Source organism: Psammomys obesus, unplaced genomic scaffold (genome assembly GCF_907164565.1).
Source record: "Psammomys obesus unplaced genomic scaffold, mPsaObe1.curated_primary_1811, whole genome shotgun sequence".
Classification (NCBI taxonomy): Eukaryota; Metazoa; Chordata; class Mammalia; order Rodentia; family Muridae; genus Psammomys; species Psammomys obesus.
Window position 1 is genome coordinate 3457998 of NW_026585698.1, and position 17548 is coordinate 3475545.

Sequence of the window (17548 nt, forward strand, 5' to 3'; positions counted from 1 at the left end):
TTTAAAAGTACAAATACCTGTGCGCCTTCCCTCAGCATCTGCGCCGGTGGTTGTTGATGGTGTTTGCTGCCAGCTGCTGTTTTAATCCTTATGAGGCTTATTCGCAGATGATAAGATCTGACCCAGAATCCACTTTTCCTACTTACCTCTGTTTCCTTGTCCTCTTCCTTGTCTTTCATATCTTAAACCCCGACACCAGGAATATCTTTGCTCTTCACAATCAGAATCAGTCTAGAAAGTCTGAGTGAAGGTTATGCACTATGGTAGTGGAGTCAGAGTGGGCAGACGTAAGGAGGCTCTTTACCCTTAGGAGTATAACTGCTTTAAATCTGTAGCCCGGCTCTGCCAGTCACTGTCACGGTTGGGTAACAGCACTCATAGGTGTGAGTAACAGTGTTTTCCTGAGCAGACATGTTGACGATTATGCTGCACATTCAGATTGTGTTTTAGAGTAAAATACTAATGTCAGGTCCTAGACATATTACATTTTTTTGCACGGTTAGGGAGAAATGGAGATGGCTAGTTTAATGCAAAGCTCCTAGAAAACACCAATGACATCAATACATTACTTAAGAATTACTGTGAATAACAGATTGAGAAAGCTTTGAATACGGGAGTTTAGAAAGAAGTTAAAAAATCATTTTACCTTCTCCACATTTATTTTTATTTAAATTATGTATTCTATTGTGTATAATAGAGCCTGAAGTTTAAGGGTGATCTGTTTTATGTGGCATACTCCCAGGTCCCTTATTATTTGTTTCAGTATTAATACAAAGTCTATTTCTGTGAGCCAAGTGTGCTGCTTCATGTCTCTAATCCCAGCTCTTGGAAGGCTGAGACAGAAAGATTGCCATGGGTTTGTGGCAGGCCTGGAGTACACAGTGAGTTCCCAGACAGCCTGGATTACAGAGAGTGCGACTCTTATCCCAACAACAAAAGAGACAGAACAAATAGAATATTGTCACATAAAATGATTCAGGGGAAATACTGTGCAACCCAAATGACCTGTTTGCTGGCTGAGATTTTATGACACTGTGTTATCGATATTCTCTGTTTATTATTTGTATTTGTTTACTTTATTAACTAGTCATCTACAACATTTTGGTTTTGAGTAGCCTCCATTTTTATTGTCAGCTCTAGGGAATATGGATAATTACTTACATTTGGGTTATAATTTTAAAATAAATCTTAGATGTTTGGAAATGAAGACACGTAATGATATTTTGTGTATTTTTATTTAGAAGGGGTTTTGGTAACTTTTCTTCCTGTTTTTCCTTGTGTGTGTGTGTGTGTGTGTGTGTGTATGTGTGCTTGTCTATGTGTATATATGTGTGTACATGTTTGTGTACATATACATGTATGTGGTTTGTCTGTGTACACATGTGGACATGTGTATATACACATGTGTTTGTGTTCACATTTGTGTGTGTGTCTGGTGTTTGAGAGTGGTGGGGGTCAGAGAACAACTTAAGTAGACAGTTCCTTCCAACTATTACTCGAGTTCTAGGGATTGAGTTTAGGTGTCAGGCTTGGAGAAAGGTGCCGTTAGCTGCTGGGCCAGGTTTACTGGTCCAGGTATTTTTTTTTTTTTAACCATTCTTTTTTAGGAAACAATGCATAAAACCTCAAGAGTGCCATGACATTTGTTTCCATTAAGACACTTATTTAGGATTTCAGGGGTATCTTTACACAATGTAATGTTCCAATTTGGAATGATGGAACTTACTTTGTTTTTGTCACATTTAACCTCCCCTCCAATACAAGCCAAGTTGTATTGTGTAAAATCATCTCTCTTGTTTAAAAATGTGTTGTGCGTGTTTGGAACACATCCTTGGAGTCTGACAATCTGGATATGAATCCTCCACTCAACTTTTGAACTCTCAATTTCTGAACTACTGTCCCTAGTCTCTTCCATTGACACTTTTTTCTAAGATGGCTTCAGGGAGGGTGAGAAAATAATGCTGGCTATGTCAGGCACATGATGCCATGCTCCTGGGGAAAAACGTTTTCTAGCTAAGAGGAAACGTCCTCCAGTTTCTCTTATCATATGAATAAAAGGCTTCTTTGCCTTCACCAACAAGTCCTCAGAATAGACCCTATCTGGGAGAGCAACAAAGCCAAGCGTAAAGGGCTGAAGTCCCCAAAGACAGCCACCATTTTATAGTGGGACTCTTCATTTCCGCAGGGACCTAGCCACCACTCAGGGAATGCGCACAGGGATTTCTAAAAATGAATTCCTGCCCTTCTCTACCTCCATCCTTTAAACTATTATATTACTACCCAGAAAAGTAGCTAACAAGTGAAGTAGCTGGCAGGTTCAAATTTGCCTCTCTAGAGATTTACAGAAGCCAAATCTTCAAACAACAGTTTGTGGGAAGTGCCCCAAGCAACTTCAGTGTTGCCCTTTGCTTTGTATTCTGCTAGTCAAGACATATGTTCCGCCAGGCTTGGAAAACTAGGCTCAAACTGCTACAATAAAACATAGGGCTAATACTTTCAGGTTAGAATAAAAGGTGATATAACAACATGGGAAAAGGTAAAATCATTTGAACAATGTTTTTCTAGACTCAGTGCCTTGGCATATAACACACAGTATTATATTAACAATGCATTTGTTGGGCTTTGTCTCAGAGACTGTGACTCAGTAAATCTAGCCATTTGGAGCCTCTTAATAACTTTAAAGATGTGATGGTTGGCGAAAGTTCAAACAAACGAATATAAAATTCTCAACTATTATTCTGGCTTCATAAGCCTTTCCACATTAATCCAGATTAAAATCAATAAGCAGAACTGACTGCAAGGGATCGCTTTTGTAGACTGCTGTAGAAGCTGGCCTCAACTCTTCACTGTGTATAATCCGATTCTAAGATGGCACCATGAGACATTCCCTGTGACGTGATATAGGGGTTGAACCCTGCACCCAAAGATGCATGAAAGATCAATTTCCTCTGGATAAATTAGTGGATGGTACTTCAGATTAGAGAACAAAAAGGGTTTACTGCAAGGACCCTTTATTACAGGGTCTCCTGTGCATTTAAAATATATTCTGATTTACACTTGTACAAAAAATTTCATTCATCTTTGTGGCAAGACAAACATATGGAACCAAATCTATAAACATTTAAGAGAGAGAAGGGAGGAATTCGAGAGCTCAGGAAGCCCTGGTGAGCCGGTGCGCTCAGTGCCCTCATAGAACAGCAACCGACTGTAGACCTCTTAAAATGTGAACTTAACTCTGATTAAAAAAAATAAATAAATATAGCTGCTTTTCAGTCTCACAATAAAATTTAATAAGGGTCACAGAACAGCATAAAAATTAACCCATCAGCCTTCTAGTGTTTGCTCTTGAATTTTCCCCCATTATATTTTCAAGTGAAAGCACAGTTGCTGGGTTGCCAGCCTACTCTACCCTTATGATGATGTCACAGTCTTTAAAGCCTGGATCCTGGGTCAGCAACTTGGGCATAGCTGTTGTGAGTTCATATGTTAATGGGTGCAGTTGGAGACTTTTCCTGCCACAACAGTTTATCTGAATTCTCACTGCAAAGCCAACCTGTCAGGAACGTAAGCAAGCCTGTAAGCTCTGACATGTTAAGCTGACACTCAGTGTGAGCAACTCTTCAGGGCTGTGAGGTGGATGGGGAGATAGCTTGGTTGGTAAAGTGCTAGCTGTCCAAGCCTGAAAATGTGAGTGTCATCCGCACGTAAAAACGATAGGTACTGTTGGTGGGGACGCAGAGCTCAGAAGATCCCTGGGGTTTGCTGGCTAACAAATCCAGTGTACTTGGCTTCTCCTAGGTCCCAGTGAACAGCAGCTGAAGAACAACAACCAAGGTTGAGCTCTGGCTTCTACTGTATTCATGCGCACGCACACACACACACACACACACACACACACACACACACACACACAAATATACACAGCCGATGTTACTAGATTTACTTTTGAGAATTGCCGGATACCTGGCCAGGCTCCCCGCGTCTCCCTGTCACACGCTACCTACCCACGCATCTGATTTTCTTTCTTCCAGCTCACTAACAGTTCCGACCAGCTCTGTTTCTATTCTTTCAGGTTCTTTGCTTATTTTTAGTGTTTAGATTGAGAGTTGGTATCTGGAAGACAGGGATAGTCAAAACCAAGTGTATTTTTACCCTCCTAAACAGTTCATTTTAGAAAATATCTTTGCAAATAAGTTTTGCATTTTCTAAGCAGTTTTTGAAATTAGACAGATCTGAGTTCAAGCTGGGCTATGCTTTCTTGCGTGTTAAATTTGGCTTATGTTGCTTTCCAAAATATAATTTATATTAAAAGTGTTGCTGGTTTTATGAGATTTCTAGAACATCCTGGAGGGGGCAGAGATGAAGCTATGATAAACCCCAAAATATTCACGGCCCGTCGTAATTTTAATGGTATCTGAATCTGTTTGAATAATGATATTTTATCTTTCTTACAAATGCAAAAAGTTCTCTATTATATAGTTCTTCTAAAAAAATTCATGGTTTAAAAAAACTCTTGACAAAACACAAGAAGAAAGAAAATGTCTTTCTAGTTAACTCTGAGTCAAACATGCACTTACTTGAAAGTGTGATCAGCTCTGTATTGTGGACTTTTTATAAACACCTAAATAATCTCAGTGCAGACTGCTTTGAGTTTCTCTTCTTGTGGCTCCTGTTTTCTTCTGCGCTCTGGGACCTGCTTGTCTCATATCTTGAGGGTGATGAGCTATACGCTCACAAGTGACCTTGTGTGTAAACGTGTAGCTAGCAGTACTTCTGCACAAAGGCTCATCACAAGCAAACTAGAGCCTGGTCTGCAGAGAGTTCCCTCGACACAGAGATTGTACAAACTTCTAAGTTGAGTTGGAGCTTACCAAATGACATGTCTAATGTCTTCTGTCTGTTGTCTCTAAGAGTTTTCTGGTTCTGGCCAGAGAGGAGGAACTTTTAGTATAATGGAAAAACGGCCTCTGGGCTTTGAGAATGCTTCAACCCAGTGGTCATCAGCTCTGTGTCCTTGGGAGTGTCAACTTATGGGACATAAGTGTGTCCTCACAAGATTGTTTACGAAGGCAGAATGAGACAATTCAAGAATTTTTGTAAGAGACAATTCACGAGATTTGTAAACCTTAAAATACTGCCTGGCTTATCCTGTGTTTTAGCTGCGGCTGCTGCTGTAACTGTGATGGCTCAGACTCCAGTTTTCAACTCCAAAAACCAGGCAAGCAGCTTTTTTTTTTTTTTTAAACAAACTTGTTTAGATAGGTGAGCAGTGGCCAAAAAGGGGGAACACAGGGGTTTGGAAGGTGGCTAGAGGGAAAAAATAGGAGAATGGTAAATACTGAAAAAGAGAAGTTATAAAAACATTTTGATCCAAGGTAACATAAATTTTATATGTGCGATTAAGATTGTAGATACCTCCTATTCTAGAAGATTTTAACATTAACTACCTCCCACTTATTTAACGACCCTTTGGGCTTAATGCCACATGCGAAAGATCTCAAAATTCTTCAGTTGTTGGCTTCTTACTATAGCTGTGGACACAGGATGATCCCAGACATGGTTCCAAGGTGTCTGTTCCCATTGATAGTTCACTGCAGATAAATGAAAAGCTTTAGGAACATCTGATACGGGAGGAAAGTCAGGGTTATTTTAGGAATATGGTCCCTGTCAACCGTGCTCCAGTTGATGGCTCCACACAGGCGTACACAGGCTTTGCGAGTTGGACTCATTAGGTTGGATATTCAGAGTTGATGTGAATATGGAAGGGGTTCGGGGATGCAGGTCGGGGTGGGTCTAGGAGAGTTAGGGGATGAGTTGAGGGGTGAGTATGATCAACATACTTTATATAGATGTATAAGATTCTCAAAAGAATTTGCAAAAATGGTATATTATAAGCGTTTTAGAAAGTGGTTTGCATCAGGAAATCAAGAGTGTATGTATATTTGTAAGGCTCTGTGGAGTCTTAAGGGTTTTTTTTTTTTATCATTTTTCAACTTGAAATGTGTCTGGAAGAAGTTTTTGAAGGTACATAGTTTTACAAATTAATGCTATTTTATCTTTGGGAGAATGATTTCTAATGAAAAGGTTGCAAATGACGTTTTGGTTTATATAATAAAATTCTTCATTTGATTTCAGACTTACAAAGAATAGATTTGTAACCCAGTTCAAATTTTGTTCAGAGCTAAATCTCAGTGTAAGGGATCAAGAACAATCAGAATAATACATTGCAAAGAAATAAGAAACTGGAAAACAATTAAGATTAAAATTAGACTTAAATAACAAAAATATTGAATAGCAAATAATTTATGCAAAATATGTTACAAAATCTGGGATGCTAAATATTTGATACAAGTACCGTGACATTTGTAGTTACATTAAAGTAAATATTTGCTCCTTCCAATATTTTGCTTTCTTTTTCTTTCAACAGATTTTTGAATTTACAATTTTGAATTTCTTCCTTTCTGGTAGTACTCTTAAAGTTGCTGTGATCAACCTGTGTGAAATTAGATGCATACAGAAAGCATTTCATAGAAGGGGATAAAATATTAAGTTTGACAATGTGTTTCACTAACTTTTTCAGTAACTTTTTATTGTGTTTGGTCTCTGTCAGATTGATGTTTTCTGCCTCTACTTTTGATGTCATGATTATAAAGTTAAACCATGAAAAAAAAGAAGGCTTTTTCCTTATGTAGCTGTGACACTTGCAGTTTTATATAAACGTTCTTTAAAAATTACAAAACAAAACAAACAAAAAAAACCGAAAAGGAATGTGTGATTATCATGGGCAAACTTGATTTTTCCAATAATAACCTGCCAGGTAGACAACAGAAACAAGTTGTCATTTCAGCTGCAGAAAAGCCAGGTTTTCTTGATATGAATTTAATTCAGTTTAAAACATAACCATGTGACCAATATGTGGTTTGGACTGATGTTCAACATTTCTTGGTTATTGTTTTGAATAACTTGTAGCTAAATCCCCAAATGAACAACAGCATAAACAACGGAACAGGAGACTATTACAGTCTATTCTGCGCTGAGTTTTCTCCACTATGGCACATCTATACCAAAAGAACCAGATTTTTAAAAGTTCTTTTTCAGGTGTGGCACACAATAAGAAAAAATTCTGTATTTTTCCTTCAAGATGTTCCCAAATATAGTTTTACCTTCTAAATGAAAACTTGCCTTAAGAATCAGGCACAGTTTGAACTGACTTGTGGTTATTTTTAGATAAACCACTTTGGGTTAATTAAGAGAAAAAGTTGCTACTGTACAATTATGCTGTATCCTCCCACCTTGGCCTGACAATAAGGAGATGTAGCAGAAGTTTTTCTTTGTCACTGTAGCTGCACCTTTGAAGTGTATCAGAGTCTGTTGCTGTGGTTACGACCTTTGTTTCCAGTGATGTTTGGTCCATGCTTTTCCCTTTTCCTTATCCTTAACAATGGTTACTCAAAAGAATGAAATAATGAGTCATTCATTCGGAAATATTTTGTTAAAATATCCCTCTTTATCATTACATTTCACTGCTTAGAAACTAGGCTGTAATTCAAGGCAACAGTTAAGTCTTAGAAGAACTGTTAAAAAAAATCTGATTTTTTTTTCATTTATAAGAAAGACCTGTCTAAGTAATTGAAGAACCTCTTAGACGTCTGAACAATTAAAACCTTTTCTTTTTTTGGTTAATGTATTATTTCTGGAACAAGTAGATAAAATTCTATGCAGTAAGCATGATAATGATAAAAATCGTGCATTGTTCGCACAGCACAGATTTCAGAGTCAAGGTTTCTGGGCACAAACGCAGTAACAAAACAGCCCCTACAAAACCAAGTAACTCTCAAGAACACAAGAAATAATGTTTGTTAATTTAAAATTTTAGAAACTGAAAGGTGTAAAGTTTGTAAAGTAAAGCATAATTAAATTATGGTACTGTACATATCAGTTGTTCCTAGAATTGAAACTTTATAATATGAAAAATACATTAGCGCTGTACAATTTTTACACATAGGTAGGATGAGTTTTGGAAAAAAAATGATTTTTTTTTTCAGGGTCATTCTCTATCAAAGTCAAAAAAATACTGCACAACTTAGCTCATTACAAAGTATAGACTTGAAACAATTCATGTCTTCTTTTATTTCATGAACCAATCTTGGAATTTTGTTTATTTGAACAGGGGATTTTTGTTTGTTTTGTATTTGAGAGTTGCAATGAACAAATTATCCTCTTTCTGTCGTTGAGGTTACAGTTCGGTAGCAAGCCTGAGCTACCACTCAGCTCGCTCAAGCCAGCTGTGGTTTATGGTCACTGATGCGGCCAGCTGACGTGATTGTGCTCAAGTCCAGCTCAGTCTCTAGGTGGCTTTCCATCGTATCTTCCTGTGCATTCGTTTCAAAGGGCTTATGGGAGAGAAGTTCATGATGGACCCCACAGTAACTTATTGTGGGCTGGTCGTATGCCAGAAAGGTTGACACATTCATTGATAAAGGTATCTGGGGAAAAAAAATGACACGAGAAAAGTCAGTTATCAAAAGGCAGACAAGTATTCAGTGCTTGGAGACTAGAAAGTGTGGATCTAACTATCCTTTGTGTTTGTACCTGTGCTCTGCTGTCCCCACATTGTCCTGCTCCTGTCCCTCATTTTCACAGAAAGGAAGTCAGTACAGAAGTTGGAAGCTCAAGTGAAGCTGCTTGATTCTTAAGTAGAACCTTCAGATAAGTAGTAGTTGAAATGATTCTAAAAATGATTAACAAATACTTCATTGCAAAGTCAATAAAATGGCTTTCTCAAACTGGCCTGAAATATGTTTTTGTACTATGAAATGTATTTTTTGCTTGCTTATGGAATTAGCGTTCAGAAAAAAATTGTGACTCTCTAACTTTGTCATGAGTCAGCATCACCTCCCACTTTTTCATTGTCCTGTTGTCTAGCAGTGGGTTCTGATTTCTTACAAGTTCTCAGGTAATGTGGGTGGAGTAATGTCACACACCTTGCTTTGAGGAACTCTTCAGAAGAGAACTGTCAAGTCATTCTGACTATGCTCACCCATAATCACTTAATTCTTATTTCAATGAGATGATTCCTTGAAACATCAAGTTGTAGTTTGGTCTATGTATCGAAAAATCTAGAGCATAGAGAATGACCATTACAAAAGATCTTTGGCTTCTGTAAAGGTCTACCTTGGTGCAAAGGCTGAGGCTACTTTGAAGGACTAGTGAGACAGCTGCGAAAGGGGCTTCTTTGCTAATCAAAGACAACAAAACCTAAAGAGTGAGGCAACAGAAGCAAGTACAGTGATTATGGACAGAAGAGAACACGGGTCAGAGACAACAATAGTCTTGTGTAACTAGATGCTAAAGTCTAGAGAACATTTCTACTTATTTCCTTGTTAAGATAAAAAGTTGAGGAAGCATTGAGGAAACTTTAGCCCTGATCTTAGTTTAATGTCTGTTGTGGTTTATAAACTTATTTAAGCATCCCCCAAAGCTTTAGGAATTGACATTTGAGTTTCACTGTGACATAAAAATAGGATAGGAACAACTTGGCTCCTGTTTAGAGCTGGGATTTCTGGGAGAGATGTAGTTAGATGCTCTTTAGAGTAGACTTTCAAATATTGAGTCCTGTGGCTTTAAAGGAAGAGATGAAGAAGTAGGAGAGGAAGCCTTAAAGGGACACACACAGCCCCAGACTCTTACTACCTGAAGGTTATAACCACATGAGGTCTTGAAACTTTTCACCTCTGGAACCCTGATCCCCCCACCCCCCTCAAATCACCTTTATTTGTAACTCAGTCAGTCAGTCCCCCAGTATTGTGTTATTGACTTAGAAAATAGAACGGTATAATTGGTCATTCATGTTGCTGCATTTCTTTGATTGAAAACATGTACCATTCTTGTTTGGCAAATGGATAAAATGTTTGTGCACATCAGACAAAATCTGTTCTGTTCTCGGCTGAGATTAGAGCACAAAGCCAAGGGAGATAGAATGTCCAGTCTGTATTACTCACTTCTTTACTTTCTGCCCTCTCCTTTTCAAGAACAGACCCCCCCACTCCATTTCCTCCTTCTCCACCCCTGACCTCTTACCCACATTTGTTTCTCCTTTATTGAAAAAGGATTGATTTCTTATTTTCTTTGTGAGCACAAAAATTCTTTCTTTGAGCTTATTTATGATGAGTATTTCAATGTCTCAGATGCGTCTCTCTCAGTTCCTGGATTTAGAGGTATAATCCAGTTCACCCTGCATAATCATTCCTAGTTCTGTGGAGTTCTGGAATTTGATACATGAAATTATACGGCTCATGCATCTAATGCAAACAGTCTCGATCATTGGAAGGTCACACAGAAGACAGATGAGTTAGTAAAATCAGACAGATGAGTTAGCTCTGAGAGCTAAGGTGCTAGCATGTAAAAATAATTGTACAGCAGGAATATGGTTAAGCTATGGGAGAGAAAAACTTACAAACAATAGTGGATGCAGTTTCACATCAGCTTCTGGGAAGTCAGGACTCGGTAATGTCTGTGGGTCACTTATCTGCAGGATCACAGCAGGTATCAATCACCACAGAAATGTGTCCCTCCTGCATTGGTCCACATAGAATCAACTCCATTGTGAAGAATTTGGAATGTCTATAGTTAAGTTTTGGGAAACAATCTGTGTTTGTATGCACACACATTTTCCTGCTGTGTTTAGTGTCTAGAGGCTGCTGGTCTCTAGAAGGCAAGGTTCAACTTGAAATCATAGCAGTTAGGTGGCTAATTCTGATGATGCGTTTAAAAACAAAAACAAAAACACACTTTCCTTGTTACTGAGTCTATCTTATTTTGAGAAACTTTACACATGTTTATATTGTCTCAGTGTCAGGGCATGTTTACATAGAATATTCCTGAAATAGGGGTAGTCATTAAAAGCAATAGAGATGGTTATTTTTTTCCTCTACAATCAAAAGTGGAACTTAAAGTTGGTGAATCTTAGTGTCAGAAGAATGACATAGAAAGATGCAACAGAAAGTAAAATCTGTTTTTCAGGTTGACTTAAATTAGCTTGAAAATAAATGAGTTATATATATATATATATATATATATATATATATATGTGTGTGTGTGTGTGTGTGTGTATGTACATATATATATTTATACACATATATACAGATATAGATATGCACAAAATATACATGTATATACATATGCATGATATAAGATATAATATAATGTAATTAATGCAATAATGAATTAATAAAAAATAATTAATTAAAAAGAAATGTTGTGCAGTACTTCCTCAAGACCCAGCCATACCACTCCTAGGCATATATCCAAAAGAGGCTCAAGTACACAATAAGGACATTTGCTCAACCATGTTTGTAGCAGCCTTATTTGTAATAGCCAGAAGCTGGAAACAGCCCAGATGCCTCTCAACTGAAGAATGGATGCAGAAATTGTGGTACATCTACACAATGGAATATTACTCAGCAATGAAAAATAAGGAAATCATGAAATTTGCAGGTAAATGGTGGGACCTGGAAAGAATTATCCTGAGTGAACTGTCCCAGAAGCAGAAAGACACACACGGTATATAGTCACTCATATAGACATATAATATAGGATAAACCTACTAAAATCTGTACATCTAAAGAAACTAATCAAGAGAGAGAACCCTAACTAAAATGTTCAATCCCCATCCCGAAAGACAAAGAGGAAAGACACCAGAAGAAGAAGAAAAGAGGAAACAACCTAGGAACCTGCCACAGAGGGTCTCTGAAAGGCTCTGCCGTGCAGACTATCAAAGCAGACTCTGAGACTTATGGCCAACTGTTGGGCAGAGTGCATGGAATCTTATGTAAGAAGTGGGAAATAGTAAGATCTGGAGAGGACAGGAACTCCACAAGGAGAGCAAGAGAACCAAAAATTTGAACACAGGGGTCTTCCCAGCGACTCATACTCCAACCAAGTACCATGCATGGAGATAACCTAGAACCCCTGCACAGATGTAGCCCATGGCAGTTCAGTGTCCAAGTGGGTTACATAGTAATGGGAAGAGGGACTGCCTCTGACATAATCTGATTGGCCTGGTCTTTGATCACCTCCTCCTGAGGGGGGAGCAGCCTTACCAGGCCACAGAAGATGACAATACAGCCACTCCTGATGTGATCTGATAGACTAAGATCAGAAGGAAGGAGAGGAGGACCTCCCTATCAGTGGACTTGGGGAGGGACATGAATGAAGAAAGGGGAGGGAGGGTAGGATTGGGAGGGAAGGGGGAGGGGCTTATGAGGGCTACAAAGTGAATAAAGTGTAAATTAATAAAAATTAAAAAAATGTTGGTTTTGATAATGTAATATTTGTATTATCAATGTAAGGTGTATACATGTAAATATATACATATTTACAGATGTATATAATATGATATTAATACACATATGTATGTGCATTCATTCACATTTTTTTTTTACTTGAGTTCAAGTAAGCCTTTCCTGAATTATGAAAACTTTTCACTGGCCATTTTCTTGGCAAGGCAAGCTATTTTTTTAAATTAATTATTTATTTTTTATATTAATTACAGTTTATTCACTTTGTATCCCAGCTGTAATCCCCTCTTTCCTCCCTGCCAATTCTACCCTCCCTCACTCATCGCCTCCGATGCCCCTTTCCCAGTCCACTGGTAGGGGAGGACCTCTTCCCCTTCCATCTGACCCTAGCTTATCCAGTCTCATGAGCACTGGCTGCATTGTTCTCCTCTGTGGACTGGCAAGGCTGCTTCCCCATTCAAGGGAGGCAAAGAGTTAGCCACTGAGTTCATGTCAGGGACCGTCCCTAATTCCATTACTAGGGAACCTACTTGGATACTGAGCTGCCAAGGGTTACATCTGAGCAGAGGTTCTAGGTTATATTCATGAATGGTCCTTGGTTAAAGTATCAGTCTCAGAAAAGACTCCTGTGCCCAGATATTTTGGTTCTGTTGCTCTCCTTGTGGAGCTCCTGTCCTTTCCAGGTCTTACTATCTCCCCTTTCTTTCCTAAGATTCCCTGCACTTTGCCCAAAGTTTGTTTTTGAGTCTCAGTATCTGCTTTGATACAATGCTAGGTAGAATCTTTCAGAGGCCTTCCGTGGTAGGTTCCTGTCCTGTTTCCTGTTTTCTACATCTTCTAATATCTGTTTGATTTGCCTTTATGAGTAAGGATTGATCATCTTCCCCAGAGTTCTCCTTCTAGCTCACCTTCTTTAGGTATACATATTTTTGTACTTGCACAGAAGTAGCCGAAGGCAGCTCAGTATCAAAGAGAGTTCACCAATAATAGGACCAGGGACCATCTCTGACATGAACTCATGGGATGATTCTTGGATCACCTCCACCTGAAGGGGGAGCAACCTTATGGAGTCCACAGAGGAAGACAAAGAAGCCAGTCCTGAGGAGACCTCAGATGGAAGGGGAGGAGGATCTCTCCTATCATGGGAGTGGGGGAGAGCATAGCAGAAGAAAAGGGAGATAAGGTTTGATTGGGAGGGATGGGGAAGGAGGCTTCAGCTGGGATACAAAGTAAATAAACTGTAATTAATAAAATAAATAAAGAAAAAAGAAGTTAAAAAGCAACAAATCAAGTAATCCAATTAAAAAATGAGGTACAGAGCTAAACAGGGAATTCTCTGTAGAGGAACATAGAATGGCAGAGAAACACTTAAAGAAATGTTCAACATCCTTAGTCATTAGGGAGATGCAAATGAAAATGACCCTGAGATTTCATCTTATACCCATCAGAATGACTAAGATCAATAACTCAAGTGACAACACATGCTGGAGAGGATGAAAGGGGAACCCTCCTCCATTGCTGGTGAGAATGTAAACTTGTACGACCACTTTGCAAATCAATCTGACGCTTTCTCAGACAATTAGAAATAGCTTTTCCTCAAGATCCAGCTATACCACTCTTAGTCATATATCCAAAATATGCTCAAGTACACAACAAGGACATTTGTTCAACCATGTTCATAGCAGCTTTATTCGTAATAGCCAGTACCTGGAAACAACCCAGATGTCCATCAACAGAGGAATGGATACAGAAGTTGTGGTACATTTACACACTGGAATACTACCCAACCATTAAAAACAAGAAAATCGTGAAATTTGCAGGCAAATGGTGGGAACTAGAAAAGATCATCATGAGTGAGGTATTCCAGAAACAGAAAGACACACACGGTATATACTCACTTATAAGTGGATACTAGACATATAATATAGAATAAACCAGCAAGATAACTTTTAAACCTAAATTTTCGTGCTAAATTTATTAAATAATTTCCAGTTTCTTATTTGTAAATATTTCATACATATGTGAGTAGCATACTTCTTTATTGACTAACCATATAGGTAAAGATGCATTAAGCCCTGCTTGTATATGAGGCAGCCAATATTAGTGAAGAGACCAAGTGAGTCAGATACCGAGTAAAGTCAATGGTTTTCTTTTTAGTTTTACAAATGACGTTAAACTTATATTCATCAGATACTTACTTTAATTTTTAATTTAAAACATTTTCTTTTTTGTATGTGTGCGGTATATATTCATTGGCATACACATATTCATGTGTATATACATATTTGTGTAAGTTTGCATCTGTAGAGCTGTGCATTTATGTGTGTGAAAGTACATATCCTGGCTGGTTGTGTGTGTCAACTTGACACAAGCTAGAGTCATCAGAGAGGAAGAAGCCTCAGTTGAGGAAATGCCTCCGTGAGATCCAGCCATAAGGTGTTTTCTCAATTAGTGATCAATGTGAAAGCGCCCAGGTCGTTGTTAGTGGTGCTGTCCCTGGGCTGGTGGTCCTGGGTTCTATAAGAAAGCAGGCTGAGCAAGCCATGGAGAGGAACAAGCCAGTAAGCAGCACCCCTCCATGGCCTCTGCATCAGCTCCTGCCTCCAGGATCCTGCCCTGCTTGAGTTCCTGTCCTGACTGCCTTCAATACTGAACAGCAATTGGAAGAGAAGATGAATAAACCCTTCCCTCCCTAAGGTGCTTTTTGGTCGTGGTGTTTTGCCACAGCAATAGTAGCCCTAAGTAAGACAGTGCATGTGGAGACCCAGTTGATGCCAAGAATCCTGTTTGTTCTCCCATCTTACTCATCAGATCAGGGTCTCTCAATCAAACCCAGAGCTTGCTGATTCGGTCTTGAGAGCTATCTTGCTTTGGGATCCTCTGTCTCTACCTTCAGAGGCTGGAGAAACAGGTGGACTGCCATTACCCTCAACATTTATGTGGATTCTGGGGATTCAAATTCTGGTCTTTAGGCTTGTGTGGCAAGTTCCTGTTGGCAATTTCCCCAGATAGTTACCTTAAATGTGATTTCTATCATGTAGATATTAAAAATAGAATAAAATTTAGGGGCTGGAAAGATTGCTCAGTAGGTAAATTCACTTGGTAAAGTGAGTTTGATTCCTTGGGTTCTCATGGTAGATGGAAAAACTGACTCTTACGGATTGTCCCTTGCCCTCCAAATGCAGAGCTTAATATGTGTAATAAATTTTTCTTAAAGTGAACATAAAGGTTTTATTTAAATTTAGAAGATCTAGTTCACTGTGTTTATTGAAAAAACACTAAGACTGTACTTTTAGCAAATGCTACTTTGGATTAACAGCACTGTAGACATTGTGTGCAATTGTAATCATTGCATATTTTTCTAACATCAGTTGCATAAGACAAAATGAATCCTAAGTTTAGTAAAATAAATGTAGGCATTTTCATTATATGTATTTTTATGGAAAGGAATTTTTTGTACCTAATCACTTATAATATAAAAAGATCACTGTTTCTGATGATTTCTTATGAAAAATATTACATGTATTTTTGATGGATTTCTCTTCTTCGTATGGACATCCCAGGATGCACTGAACACTTTATTGATGTGTGATACCGGATTCTTAAATGAATTGAAGTGTGAAGTCAGATGCAAATTGTGTAATGTGCTTACTCTTCAAGTCCTAATACAGGACTCAGTACTTCTAGGTGCTGTTCGGTGTCCTGGGTTTTACCTGGAGTGATTGTCTCTACCTTTCAGTTCAAGGCAGTTGTCTGGGAACACAGCAGATAACCTGTGATAGTCCCGTCATTTGAAGAGAAGACTCTGAGCAGAAGGAAACCCGTCTGCCTTTGATCTAAATACTAGCATGTAAAAGCTCCATATACTTTTGATAGCAGGCAGAACTCTGGACGCCGGAGTCCAGGAAGCTAGTGGGGATCCAGCCATCTGCTCTGACTTTGGATTCTGTTGCCGGGACAGATCCTTGTAGTACAGTGTGGCTGATGGTTGAGTAGTGATGGAGAAACTACCATCTGGCATTAAGCAAACAGATACCGTGAGGGTCAGAAACAATCTGTACCTACCCCATCTGCCACCAAGTACAACCAAGGCAGCATGGCTGCTCCTTTGTAGGCCTGTCAAATGACCATGGGACCTTTTCCTTTTCTTTGTCAAACCCTGTGCCTGATTCTTTCCCTCCCCCTCCCCCCTCTTTCTTCCTCCATCCCTCTCCTTTTTCACTTGGGTTTTCTAATATGTTCTCCCCTTGTTCTTAAGGTAATCAAGAGTGAAGCCCTGATAAGTAAGAAAATAAACAAAATTCCCTCGGTTTCCAAGCAGCTAGCAGAAAGGGTTCTGGGAAGGGCAATAGGTTATTTCATTTTAATAAGGCTGTTATTTCCCCAGAACTACAGCTAGAGTTACCGCAGCATCTTCTCTAAAAGCACTGAGATTCTGCCTACCGTGCCTTTGAGAGAACAGTTTCTTTCAAAATATTTTTACCTCGTAAAGAAATCAAACCCTCGGGTAACTGTTTTCTAAGAGAGGTAATTATTATTAAGATGTAATTTGTGGAGGTTCGGGTATATGAAAACTCACTCTCAAAAGAGTCTGAGTGAAGCCATAATTCGATTTTTTATAATAAAGTGTTTTGACCAGTTACTTAGGTGGTTTCCATTGGAAAAAAAAAATTCAGTTGTGATAAACGAGCATTATTTTGACATCAGTTACATTTGCCATAGAAGCTCTTTTCCCAGTAACTGTATCATCCATAATATATGCTGTTTACATAAGAGACGTACAGTTAGATGGTTTCCACTTTTTAGTGGGCTTTCTGCCACTCACACACACACTATCTAATCCTCTGTCTATAAGGGAAAACACTACTTTTAATGTTTCTGAGCAATGACTAAGAAACCATTTGGACCTTATATTCTCAGTGAGAAATCTACCTCTATAGATAGGCTTATATAAATATGCGTATATATTTCTCAATTCCTAATTAAAAGGCGTTCCTGTATGTCCTCTGTGACAACAAGTGTTGTTTTAGGCCCCAAATATGTAAAGAACAGACAGCGACAGTTCTCTTCACAGGAAAATAATGAAAAGCCTTTCCCTATGCAGAGTGAAAGATGAGAACTGCTCTCCTGTTATTGGCAAGCAGAGTTTTTAGTAAATGTCAGTGCTCTACTCTAATTATATTGGAGGAGAAAGCCCACAACTGTTAGCAGGTTCACAGGGAAACTTCCAGTTTTACAAAGTCATATGC

At 38.6% G+C, this 17548-nt stretch overlaps 2 protein-coding genes across 2 annotated transcripts in view; one reads left to right on the forward strand and one right to left on the reverse strand.

Moving 5' to 3' along the window:
* Ctnna3 (catenin alpha 3) overlaps positions 1 to 17548 on the forward strand; it is a 1637506-nt gene that overhangs the window by 462271 nt on the left and 1157687 nt on the right. The window lies entirely within an intron of this gene.
* The window catches only part of Lrrtm3 (leucine rich repeat transmembrane neuronal 3), a 177274-nt gene continuing 167712 nt past the window's right edge, over positions 7987 to 17548 (reverse strand). The window contains exon 3 of the mRNA XM_055598914.1: positions 7987 to 8486. Coding sequence (XP_055454889.1) covers positions 8277 to 8486 — 210 coding nt within the window. The 3' untranslated portion in view covers positions 7987 to 8276. The remainder of the gene's footprint in view (positions 8487 to 17548) is intronic.